This window comes from Ips typographus, linkage group LG11, assembly GCF_016097725.1.
Source record: "Ips typographus isolate SLU linkage group LG11, UJ_Ityp_2.0, whole genome shotgun sequence".
NCBI lineage: Eukaryota > Metazoa > Arthropoda > Insecta > Coleoptera > Curculionidae > Ips > Ips typographus.
The window spans coordinates 9,984,704-9,998,739 of record NC_138432.1 but is presented as its reverse complement, the minus strand read 5'-3'; the positions used below and the strand labels follow the sequence as shown (position 1 = coordinate 9,998,739).

Below are 14,036 nucleotides of genomic sequence, written 5' to 3'. Positions count from 1 at the left end.
GGTAAAAGGCTGTTTCAGAGGGACCTCGTTTACCACATCGATCTTAATTTTTGTTTTAGGAATGGTGGGCCTACCTTGTCTGGGGGAATTTTCAAGGATGGTGCCCCAAAGGGAACGGGAGAACGCCGAAACACTGAAGGATCAGCAGGTTGGCACACACAGGCCAACATTCTTTTTAATTTTCTTTGTCAAGGAATCCATTCATTGTTCATGCCCTTTTAAAGGGCTGCTGCGGTGGTTTTGTTGTAGACCGGCAACCTGAAATTACCATCCTTAATCTTAGGAAAAATAAAACAATCTTGTTTCGGGGTGGTAAACCGCCGTATTTATAATCTCTCCGGTACTAATTTACAAAGCCCTTTTAAGCCGATTAATTTCATTCAAGATGTTTTGTGTATGATTGTATATTAATGATGTCGGGACTCGGGTCTTTTCGCTCGTGAGGGCGTTTTACCACTGAATAATGTATAAGGGCTCGTTTCGAACTTTCTAATCGAGCGCCGCTGGAATTTAATTTATCTTTTGGTTGGCCACACAGTTTGTTACACCCGGAACAATGCTGGGCCAAAAACCTTATCTACGCCAATGCACTTAAGCCCCGGGCGTAGAACGACAAAACGCGGGAAAGTCATGAAGGCGGAAACCCAGCGGGAAAGCGGCGTTTGGGTCTCATCCCTGCGGATTACGATCCCTCATACGTTACCAAAGTTTTAATTTTAAAAATGTACCTGTATTTTATCGAAAATGATAAATAGACAAAAAACTCCATTAAAGTAATCCACTTGAATTTTATGCAAAATTCACATAAATGCAGCATTTGCTTAAATCTCAGCACAGTGGGTATAGTTTGTGATTGGTTGCTACTTTTTTTTAACCAATCACAAACTATTAGTAGTGCATAAGCTGTCAACATGTAAAAACAAAATATCTAATTATTAGAGTACCTACATTTTTTAAAGTTATTGGCCATGTAAGAGATACTCCCTCTGGTGATCAGTTTTGAAAACAATTTCGGGCATTCCAGCTGTCATTTCTCCCTTTGTTTACATTGACTTTGACAGTGACAGTGGCATATTATTTATAATCTTAGGTTAGGAACGGGTTGCTCGATTTTAGTTCAGCTGGCGCTGCGATCTTAACTTGAAACGCCAATAGAAATAACCAGTTTGGCAGACATTTTGAATGGCGTTGGAACGAATTTAAATAAAAGAGGTACGAATTTTCCGTTTCAGAATAAACAGCATAAACTAAGTCAAACATTTGTTTAATCTGTTAGCTACCATTAACTAGTCTTACCTTGACTGAAATGTTTTCGGTTTTCGTCTCAAGACATGTCTAGTGTAAATCATTTCAAAGTGCTAATTTTTAGGGTTTACTTCATTATTACTAGTTGACCAATGCAACTTGATTTTTCCTATAAAAATTTTGGATACTTTGCATTAGCGCACATTATTATAACTGTTGTAAAGACTAGGAGACACTGGACCCAAAAGAAGATTGAAAATACCCATTTATTAACTGAGAAAAATACGAATTTTCTTTTCTCATTTTTATAAATCACGGCACGAAAGAAGAGCACCCCAATTTATCGGCTTAAACAATTTAATTACGGGCGTCTGGCCCTTGGAAAAACACACGCCGCTTAACGCTTTCCCGGTTTTCGCAAGGTGTTTTATCCCATCTTGGAGGCACTCTTGTGTACGTATTTAAATTTATTAGCTTCGTTCAGACGGCTTGGAGGGGCTTGTAAACATTAAGCATCCACGAGTTTGGTCACCAAATTTTTTTTGCATATAGATTACGGCTTCTATAGTCCAGAGACTCTGAGACTTCAAAAAACTCCGATAAAAATCCAAAAATTTACAATGATGTGGTGGAGGAACCACAATTTACCTTCTGCAATGTTGTCAAGTATAGGCTTAAATAGCTGTTACACAATGAGTAGCATACAGTTACGTATGCAGTACAATTTATAAAAACAAGCTTTGCCACCCATACTAATCGGATATTTAGGCTACCAAACATATTTTTATGAATAAAAACAATAAAAATCAGAGGAAATATTAAATATTAATAACGAAAAAAAAAAAACTATCTGGCAACGCCGCATAATTCACAAAGGATAACTGATACTTGACAGTATGTACGTCAACTTCAGATGTCATTCAATGTTCCGTCAATTATGAGGTTAAGCACCGCCTACTATACTAGAAAGCCTAGAAGGTGCTTGTCAAAAATTCCAATATAGCGGGAATAGTGGTGAATTTTTTGAGGATTAGATAAATTTTTACGGTTTCAAGCCACATTGTAACAGCAATTCAGGAAAAAGCCCAACCGTGTCAGTTTTTTATTTTACAAAAAATTGGATCTAACTCAACAGTAGTTGAACACTTTGAAGTGGGATGATTTTACTCCAACACTATACTCAATGGTAGGTACTTTCTAGTACAGTAAACTTATTAGGTACTTATTACATGCACAGGTATGTGAGTTACATTTTAAAGCATCCTTCATTGTGAGAGCAACAAAAATAATTTTGAATTAATGTTCTTGGTAATAACATAAGAACCATTTACCAGTTTTGCTTACCTAGTTTCAAGGATTTACAGATTTTCTTCTACTAAACAGTGTTTAAACTAGTTTGCTGTGTGTTGCACTTTCCAGAACAAATGTTCTCACCAATTTGTTTAGGCTGGACTTGATCTATACATATCTGCATCAGGAATGAACTTTTGTTTGATTTTTCACTAACAACTTGCAATAAACTACACGAAATAATAAAAAAAAACATATTTCTTACTGCATCTGCATACGTTTGTGTATAAAACAAAAACCGCTAACGCCGGTTAAAAGTGACATTTTAGGCTTTCTAGTATAGAGGGCGCTGGGTTAAAGCATAGTTGCCGCCTTTTTTTTTTGTTTACAATAATGATAAATGAATTACTTTCGCACTTGGTTAGTCTGTCAGTTATTAATGCATATTTTTTTCCTAAATTTGCAATAAACAAATATTGGCACTAATACAAATCGGCCACTACGGTTAGCACTAGGTTGCTAAGCATTATTTTGGTTTTTAATGGCCGCAGTTTTCGAGGTTATACGTATTATGTAGATCATTTGGCAACATCGAACCGACACAGCGCGGAACAGCTGATTTCCTGACAGGTGAAGTGTGGTGAAATTAGGTTAAGGATTTTTATCGCAATTTTCTGAAGAAAATTGTGAATTTACCGCAATTTTTTTTTTGTCTATACTATAGAAGCCGTAATCTAACTCTTAACACACTCTATAAAGTCACAATCTGCATTTACCCCACGATTTGTATGTCAACGGGAGTAATAAATCCTTTCGACTTCCGACAGGTAGTCTAACTGAGTTTTTAGGGTTTTGTAGTGAAAAAAAGGTGAATTATATGGCGAGAGGAATTTTTGCTTGGAAGTGGATTAAGGCCGGGTTTTCAACCATCAGCAGTCCACGCGCTTGGAATATTATCTTTTTTCACTGGATACCTCTACATAATAATTTATAATTTAATCGGTAATAAACCCGATTTAATTACTACGGCCTTAAGCCCGCGTCCTCACCGGCAAACGATTCGAAATTTGCACTTTTATGAAGAAAACGGCCTTCCCCGAGAACCGTGGAATTTTTCGAAACACGCCCCGATTATTTTGCGCTATTAAATTTCGTAATTAAACTCAAAATCGTACTTGTATCGCGTCGGGTTCGTTGCCACGCACTCTGTAATAGCGACATGCATATTTATGAGTCCCTTTTACGCTTGATTATGTTCGTCTGCAAATTAGTAGCTACCGATAAAATTAACTTGGAAATAGACGACCACAAACCGGAAAACTGGAGTTTTATTTCAACGCTTTTTCGCTCATCAATCAATTTAACGCGGAAAGAATAGACTCACCAAATTGACGAACTAAATTATTAACAGCCTAGAAATATGTCAGTACAAATGCAGAAAAATTAGACGTAAGAAATTAATGATAAGATGATGATTAGAATTTAGTGGGATACACAATTTTGGCGAAAGTATTAACCTAAGTTTTAAGATATAGTAACTTTTTTAATCAGAATGAATTGAAATGAGACCAGTGTTGCCAAGTCAAAATTCATTTCAAAAAACAAATTCATTTTACATTATTATGCAGGGTGTCTTTGAATAGTTGTCAAAACTTTTAAACATTGATTCTTGCTATAAAAACCGTACATCAAAAATACAGAGATTTTCATTTTTTCATTAATAATTGTTTTTTAAGTTTTGACATTAGTGACAGATATCACGTGATTTTACAGGATAATTTAGCTAGGCAGTCACGTGACTCTCTCTCTCAAAAACACTCTTTGTATCGAATACTGAAAGAAAACGTTCCTAAACCCTGATTTTTGCAACTGTAGAGCATAGTTTGACAGTTTTGATGTTAGTGACAGTTGTCACGTGATTGTAGAACACTACTTAGCTAGACGGTCACGTGATAGTTGTCAAAATAACCGTCATAATTCTCAAAAACACATTTTCTATCAAATACTGCAAGAAAACATTTCTAAATCCAGAGTTTTGCAACTTTGGAGCACAGTTTGACAGTTTTGACGTTATTGACAGCTGTCACAGGATTTCAGAAGACTATTTAGCTAGATTATGAAGTAACAATTATCAAAATAACCGTCATAAATCTCAGAAACACGTTTTATATCAAATACTGCAAGAAAACGTTCCTAAACCCTGATTTTTGCAACTTTAGAGCATGGTTTGACAGTTTAGACGTTATTGACAGTTGTCACGTGATTTCAGAAGACTATTTAGCTAGACTATGAAGTGACAATTGTCAAAAGAACTGTTAAATCTCAGAAAATCGTCCTTAAACGAAAACTGTGTTAAAATGTAATTCTTGCAAAGCCTAGTAAAATTTTGACAATTCTGATAATAGTGACAGACATCACGTGGTTTTAGAGAATAATTTGGAGTAAGAAAATGACTGTTTTAAGGGCATTTTTAGAATCATTATTAAATTTCCTATTCAAAGTTTCGCAACCAACATAATGGCAATAACATAATTAAAAACGATTATACAGGGTGGACCATAAGTAATGGGACATAGAGCTACAGCATATTCCTGACATCAAAATAATACGATTTAGCGAAATTGTTCTATACCGAAAATTAATATTAAGAAAGATACAGGGTGTGAAAGTTGAAATTTTATTTTTGTTTTTTTATCATATCTTCACGGTCGTTTGATATAAATTACTGAAAGTTGGTATAAAGGGGTTTTGGCAGGCGTTAAATACGATGCTTTCATTTGTTTTGTAGTAGCTGATAGGGGGCGCTAGCTGCAACCATATCCGTTCCTTCAAGAGACTCTAACTTTTTTTTACGGAACTGAAACGACCATATGCTCTCAAAACATGATTCTAAGATGTTTTCTATGTAAAAAAGGTATACTTGTTGTAAGTCTTAAAAGTTCACTGTTTTCGAGTTATTTAATGTTTTATTATTGCATGCATTGTCGTATGTTAATACGATATGTGCTGTATACCCTTAAGTTACACACATAACAGTTTCTGTATGTAAATTTGACCGTTTAAAAAATGTTTGTAAACTTTAAAATAAAGGTAGTTGTTATGAACGCCCTTTTTGTTTTTGTATCAAATCCTACTTAGAATTAAAAAAAAATAGTAATTAAAATCTGCTGTACATGTAAATGCATGCAATAATAAAAGATTAAATAACTCGAAAACGGTCGACTTCTAAGACTTACAACAAGTATACGTTTTTTGCGTAGAAAACATCTTAGAATCATATTTTGAAGTCATATGGCCGTTTTAGTTCCGTAAAAAAAAGTTTGAGCCTCTTGAAGGGACGGAGATGGTTACCGCTAGCGCCCCCTATCAGCTACTACAAAACAAATGAAAGCATCGTATTTTACGCCTGCCAAAACCCCTTTATACCAACTTTCAGTAATTTATATCAAAAGACCGTGAAGATATGACAAAAAAGCTAAAATAAAATTTCAACTTTCACACCCTGTATCTTTCTTAATATTAACTTTAGGACAATTCAGCTAAATCGTATTATTTTGATGTCAGGAATATGCTGTAGCTCTATGTCCCATTACTTATGGTCCACCCTGTATACAAAAAAACAGAAGAACTACAAAAACAGTAGATATACCGTTTTAACGGTAGACCTGGCAACATGAAACACTGACGCCAAAAGACTTGTGACATTAGTCGACAATTAGTAGTCACATGACCACTTAATTAGACTGTTAACAGACTGACACATGTCACTAAAATAAGTTTGTTGCTATTTTCGTCTAGCTTATTGAATTCATGTTTTTTTCCTCTCTCTAAGTATACAATGAGGGGTGTTTTGTACAGGTTGCACCCTAATGGTGGTTTTTTTTTTCCTTTTCTTATTTCTATACAACAATTTAATGACCTGCCTGTTATAGAGGGCGCCCTAATACGGTACCAAACCGATTCGTATCAACATAACGGCATGCGAGGAATTAGACTCGGCTTTGTCACGCACTTTTGCCTGCTTCCCCATCATTAACATTCGCCGCGAATGGGAAAATCTATGTAAATATGCATAATGCTCGGTCCGCAAAGCTTCGTTTACACGACCCGTATTTTTTCCTGGTCCTTATAGGACGAAACCCAGTCTGGAAACAATATAAAAGCGTCTAATTAGAGTCTTGAACGAGTTTCGGTAATAGGGGCGCTAATGTCAAAATTTCAACAAGAATCAAGGTACCGGATGGTCGTTTCAAAGGATCGGTTCGAGTCCTTTAGGACTTTCGGGGAACTGGCGCTTTTGTCTGGAGTTGCCAAAATATGTGAGACAGGGCAGGTAGCTGCATTCCTTTTCAATGGAATCAGGTCTGTGTTATGTAGAGCTCGAATCAGCTAAGAAAAGGCCACAGGCGTCATCAAACGATGATGTCACGATCTCTGTACGTCTCGCTTTAAATATTGCTGCTCTCGTTACTTTCCAAGTTGTTGCAGCCAGTCAGTGGCGTGCTATTATTTTATCAGTAAAATGAAACATTTTCGTCGTTTTTAATAAAGAAAATAAAAGACAACAAGTTTTTCAAAGGAATGGAAACTCCTTCTGCTTCTTTCTTCATAAATTGTAAGACGTTACTGACGATTTCACGGCCTTGACTGTATATGATAACACCTTTCTTTCCAACCTTTTTGAAAGACATTTTGACAAAATAACGTTTTTTATTCATAACACTATGTGAACTTCAACTGCGACCATCAACAATACAACCAAAACACCAGACTAAAACGGAACCTAACCTAACCCCCTAAGTCTCCCTGTCCGCCACTACATTTTTTTAAACTTGGCAACACCGTTTAGAGTGCCTGCTAGTAAAAGCATATAAAAAGGTCCAAATGTCCCTGGCCGCTGCCGCATCTGTTTTAATTGTGTCCAAGTAAAAACCGTACTACGTTGCCAAGTGGCTTTTTGACCGCTTAACAATATATTTTCGGGAATATTTTAATAGGACGCCTCTGATTATATCTAATGCGACGGCAACTGTAGAAGGAGAAAGAAATAGTTTTAAAAACTGCGTCATTGATGATGCGGTGGCCTTTTCTCATCTGATTCGAGCTCTACTGGAAAAGCCTGAAGTTTTGTTTATGATGTAATGATGTCATATACAGGTGTGGTAAGTTTAAAATTATTCATAAAAAAATATCAAAAGAACAAACCGATACACAAAACAGATATAAGGTCATTTGATTTTTGTTGGTCACTTTTAAGAACATACAAGTTCTTTCCCATATTTGTCGAGAGAATTATTTTGCAATGGTTCTCTTTTATGTAAAACCACCACCACTACTAGTTTGTAGGTCAGAAAGTCAGTAATTGTTTTAAGGTGAAAGTGACTACGGTACGATAAAAAGAAATATAAGGAGGAGTTATCGGTTGTGGTACCATTTGTTCTGATCCAAGATTAACAAAAACCATCATATCCAAGGGTTTTCACTGGAACCAACACCGCTCTAACCATAAATGTCAGAAGATTTGACCGAAAAATCCTAGATATAGTTGAACAGGGATATAGAAAGCATGAAAATTTAGTTAGTACCCTTATTCAGAACATTTGTATAGATTTTAGGATTGCAAGATTGGAATAAAGTTACATTCTAAAGGTTTCATTCGTCGTAAAATCTAACACAGTAGTGTAAATAGTCCAAAAAATCAGCTCTTTTTTTTAAACAACCACAAACAGTGCTTAGATTTAAGCAAATACTGGCACAATGTAAACGTAGTCAATGTCAATATTTATAGAACTCATTCATGATAGTTGAATTAATTAATAAAAAAATAAATACGATTCAATTCAAATCGGGATATGTTGGATCTATGAAAACCATTGCGGTGTAGGTAAACTGAATTTGGTTTGTTTAAAGTCATAAATGTGTAATATTGTAGAACCTTTGGTGCTGCTAACACAGACATTGTTAATAAAGATTTTTAATATTCAAACTGTAATTTGTTTAACCAATAACAATGTGGCCAACCAACTAAAACTAAATTCCAACAAAATCTGAACCTACCCCAATTTCTCCCGAATACACTAAGTTTACCTCCAAAGCAGAACGAAAAAAACACTAAACGAGGTTGGCATTGCTGTTGCGGAAAAATTCAAATGATTTTCGTGACAGTTCGTTTACGACATAAGGGCCAACCGAATAGGGACGAAGTCGAGGCCCTTCGAGTAGGGATGCCGGCGCCGCACTGTCATCCGGCAGTCGGTGCGCCATATGATATACCTATTCTTGGGTATTTGGTGCTGCCCTGCACGACGGCGCCCCCTCAACCTAATATTTGCCTCGGACACTGATTGTCACTGTGCTCAAGGTACAAAAAAAAAGTATTACAGTCCTGAATCCGGAATCACCTAAACTATAAAAAGTGGTGTCCTTTAGACCAGTCTGGCAATAAACATAAAACAAAGTTGAATCCGATATATAAGTAGTATTAAGTGCGTCTACAGTGGTCGGTGACCAATACCAAACCAGGACAAAACTAATCAATCATGAAACTAAATTCCACAAATTTCTACCACTGTTCAGGGACCCCGCCATGTTTTTCACACAAAAACCCGAAGAATCTAAATGGCCCTTTATCCACTCGGGTCCAACTTAGATAAGCCCTTTTTAAGAACTTTTTTCCACATTCCAGCTTGCTTATGTTTTTTTTTGTATTGTTCGCATGTAAATGCGACCACCGCAAATGAACGACACGGGGTTGTCGAGGGGACATAAATCGTCCCTGTCGGACGGTCCTATCTGTCCAGTACTTTATGGCGCAATCTTAAAAGCAAATATTTGTACTTACGTCCGGTTTGGAAGATTAGTTGTTTCTCTCTAGTAGTGCTTACTTACCTGAAATAAAAAAAAAACTTGAGTCGAGTTACTTTACTTTAAAACTTAATATAAAAACATTAGTAGAATTGTACCAACTGCACATACAGTGTGACCCATTTAGAATGGAAACACCCCTATAAAATTTTAGGTTATTAACCGATTTCAATGATTTTTTTTTTGAAATAATTAGGAATGAAATGTCTATTATGGGAGAAAATTTTAAATATTTATTTCAGTTTTCAGGTCATATTACGAGACTTTTTCTTGATAGAAAATGGAGAATTTTTATTAGCGATTTTTTTATTGAAAAAATTACTACGCCACTGGATCTATAGTGCTTTCAAATAGCTGTGACCAAATTTTTTTTTTATTTTTTTTTTATTTTTTTTTGATTTTTTTTTTTTTGATTTTTTTTTAATTTTTTTTTTTTGATTTTTTTTTTTTTTGATTTTTTTTTTTAGAAATTAATTTATTAATAAGTAATAATAAACAAATAAATAGTAACACCATTTCTATGGCAACAGTTGATGCAGGGTGTTCTTTTGTGACCGTTAGCTTAGAGGATTTTTGAAGTGGCGTAGTAATTTTTTCAATAAAAAAATCGCTAATAAAAATTCTCCATTTTCTATCAAGAAAAAGTATCGTAATATGACCTGAAAACTGAAATAAATATTTAAAATTTTCTCCCGTAATAGACATTTCATTCCTAATTATTTCAAAAAAAAAATCATTGAAATCGGTTAATAACCTAAAATTTTATAGGGGTGTTTCCATTCTAAATGGGTCACACTGTATAATAGATTAAAAATTCTGACAAAAATTAAAATATAACAAAATTCTTCAAAGAGAGCTACCACGTAACCTAATCGGTTTTGCATCACTTTTTTTTGCAATCGCTGTATAAATTTGGTGGTTTATTCGATATCGATTTAGTAATTTGGTCGTGCAATAGAACAAAACAAAATTCTCGCCTCGAAGCTGAACCTAATATGAGGGCGTGGCAGTTGCAAGGGTGAACCAGAAAAATATTAATCACACCCCCTCCCCCTCAAAGGATTTTTTTTCGGATTCGCTCACATTTGGCACCGATAATCTCTCAGCTTTTCCGCGCCAGAAAATTGATAACGATTTGTTGTATTCGGTGAGGAGGAGGTGTATTTTCGCAAGATGAGAGCTTAAATCACTCCTCTCCAGTTTGGGAAAATCGTTTGACGACGGTCGGGAAATTGATACGTTCATGTCATGTTTAAAGGGGGGCTATTTACCGAGAAAGCTCTGGTCGTTATACAGGTAAGACAAACTTAAACGGTAAATAATCGGTGCTCGAAAACTTGCAAACAACGGAAATTATGCAGTCATTACTGCCCGCCCTTAAGGGATCCAGACTACATTAGCCCTCTTGGAACGAGAATTAATCAACGTCTTGACGTCAACAAATTAGCGTCGTTGTCTGTTGTAATTATAATTCCAATCAAAACTAATAGACTATTTAAAAACTAGAGTGAATTAGGTTGGCAAATGTGATTGGCCAGTTGGCGGTATGATTTACACAGCAAAAATCATAATTATATTGAATTTTCAGTTTCTTTCACATCTTACAGTTTCTTGTTGTATCATAGTAGTTTCAAATTGTTTTTGAGGGCAATTTAAACTTTGGAAAATTGATAAATAAAATTTGGACAGTTGGAAAAACTTAAATTGCAAAGTACACATCACGTGACTTGGATAATTCAATTTTTGAGCTTGCAACACTGTAAAGACCAGTTGATATCTGTCAAAATCAATCACGTGACCGTTAAAATGTGGTTAAAACTCTAAAAACTTGGTAAATTAAATTTAGACTATTTTAGACAGTTGTAAAAGCTGAAATTGTAAGAGACACATCACGTGTGACTTTGATTATGCAATTTTAGAGCTTTCAACACTGTAAAGACCAGTTGACACTGTCGAAAACAGTCACGTGCCCTTCAAAATGCAATTTAAACTTTGGAAAATTGATAAATAAAATTTAGACAGTTGGAAAAACTTAAATTGCAAAATACACATCACGTGACATTGATAATTCAATTTTTGAGCTTGCAACACTGTAAAGACCAGTTGACACTGTCGAAAACAGTCACGTGCCCTTCAAAATGCAGTTTAAACTTTGGAAAATTGATAAATAAAATTTGGACAGTTGGAAAAATTTAAATTGCAAAGTACACGTCACGTGACGTTGATAATACAATTCTGAGCTTGTACCACTGTAAAGGCCAGTCGATATCTGTCAAAATCAATCACGTGACCGTTAAAATGTGACTGAAACTTTAAAAACTTGGTAAATTAAATTTAAACTATTTTAGACAGTTGTAAAAGCTGAAATTGTAAGAGACACATCACGTGTGACTTTGATTATGCAATTTTAGAGCTTTCAACACTGTAAAGTCCAGTTGACACCTGTCAAAAACAGTCACGTGACCTTAAAAATTAAATGTTTAAAAATTGGAAAATTATTAAAATAATTTGTGATGAATATTGTGATTGAACATTTTACTATAATAATTACATATGCGGTCAATTTTGTTATTTCATACACTATACTGTCTACTGCTTAGTCTACTACAATGTATTCTTTAAAATATCGCAAAATATTTTGAAATATACAGTCAATGCCGCAAAACTCTATGAAATGCCTTATAAATACTTTAAAAATACCTTCTAGATGCTTTGTAATACTGGCAATCTACCCATCCGCCTAATGCCAATGTCACTCAAACCCATAAATAAAATCTGGGGAATTTCTTTGGTAACTTTTGCTTGTGTATGTCAGGCTTCTTCATTCGCTCCTCTGAAAGATTTGTAAACATGAATGTACCTAATGCACAACAAAATATTGAATTTAAAAACGACACAATGCTTTCTTTTTTGGTTCCACCCCGAGGAAAACGACTTAACCGTATCTGTAAGCGGCGATACTGAATTGTTTCTCTATTTTAAATTTATATTCGACAGGAAAGCAGATATTCCCGCAGGTGCATAATAAAGAAAACAAAAGCAGTCCCCGGAACGAACCGCCGACGTAAAAGTAGCGAGCTAATGCACTTAAAAACGTCGATAATTCTCCATTTTATGTTTCTTTGTATCGTCCGCAAGGAGCTTTAAATTTTTTAAAACCTTGTTTAGTCAGACTCAGTTTGGTAATGTTTCGTAATAGGGGATGGTACTATGTAATACAAAATAATTTTACAGGCTTTATTAAGGCTTTTCCAGTCAATTTCCGCGTGCGGACTCATTAGTTACGGCTCTCAACGTCATTCGCATCATTAAACCCTCCACTCGATCATTATCCATCCTCATCCCGCCGAATGCAAAACCCTTTTGTGTATAGAGAGAGGGTGAGAGGTGTTTCGCGTGACAAAAGACGAAAAGTGTCAAAACTTGCACGTCCGCTTCACGATTTAATTTCAGTCAATGAAATCCGGTTAATGCATAGAAAAAACATCGTCGTAAAAATCTAAAAGTGACCGTTTGACCTCCTCTCTCTATACCGCCATATGTGAACTAAAGCCGGTTTTTGGGGCTACAAAACCAACATTTTTCAGGTGTTTGAGGTGTAAATTGTATTTGTCCGTTCCAAGCATAAACGGATAAAAGCTGTCCGAAAAGCTTGAATGAAATATGTCGTGTGAACGGAAACGGAGGCGGCTTTAGCTTAGTACCGGAGACGTACCGCCAGGGACCGATTTGTCTTTTCCTCTGGATCTGTTTGCCGCTTTATTCGTTTTACCACAGGAAAAATTGCCTTTTAGACTTAAAAACGACACATTTCCCTTACAAACATTTACCTGGATGATTAAGTGTGGCCAACACACTGCATACCTATGGATTTTGATAACATCATGAAATCCCTTTAGAGCAATTGATAATGGTACTTTTCAAAATTGGACCCATTCAAAGCATGATAAGCAAAAATACCCAGGTTAGGCACTACAAATAAAATACCTGAAACATAAGGTATTTAGTATGTTTTTCCTTTTTACAATATTAAGTTAAATCACCTTGTCAGCTTCTGCTAAATACATCTTTAGAGTATATCCATGTTTCTTCGAGAACCACTGGCTTGAATAAACTTGGTTTTGTTGTAGTGTTTTTTTAAGGGAAATGCATCATTTTCTGTACTTATACATACAAACTCTGGTTCTATCGGTGGTTTCATTGGGCCCCTTGATTGTTGTAAAGTATACTCGGAAGTTGGCATTTTCAAAACTAACCTACCAAAATACACACACAATATCTCAGTCTCACACGTAGTATCGCGGTTAAATCGAAATACTCATTGAAATATTGTAAAATATACATTAAAAATAAAAATTTGCCGTTGTTTACGTTTAGCCAACGAACAATGGCGGCCGATTTTCCCAGTCTTGTCGTACTGACTGATTTAATGCCGACGTGACTTGATGACGTGAAAATTCCATCGCCCTCGGAACGCGTGTAATAGACAAGAAAAGCAAATGATGACCGCCACGGAAAAAACATCGTCACTTCGTCACTCAGTACATTTTTAACAAGGTGGTTCTCAGTTGTCGTATTGCTTAATTAATAATATTTGAAATCAGATTTTTAAGGAATAAGGAATGTAATTTGAGTTC

The 14,036-nt window shown here is 35.4% G+C and overlaps 1 protein-coding gene across 6 annotated transcripts in view; it reads right to left on the bottom strand.

Annotated features, from left to right (window-relative positions):
- ASPP (Ankyrin-repeat, SH3-domain, and Proline-rich-region containing Protein) overlaps positions 1 to 14,036 on the bottom strand; it is a 66,400-nt gene that overhangs the window by 13,678 nt on the left and 38,686 nt on the right. Inside the window, exon 2 of one of the 6 annotated variants that reach the window (XM_081989011.1) lies at positions 9,377 to 9,423. The exons of 4 other annotated variants lie outside the window; for them this stretch is intronic. Coding sequence is in view for 1 of the 2 variants with exons in the window: in XM_081989005.1 (XP_081845131.1) it covers positions 75 to 170 (96 nt within the window). In the remaining variant the exon portion in view is untranslated. Of the gene's footprint in view, positions 1 to 74; positions 259 to 9,376; positions 9,424 to 14,036 lie in introns of those variants that run through there. One more of the 6 variants, XM_081989005.1, reaches the window with a different exon arrangement.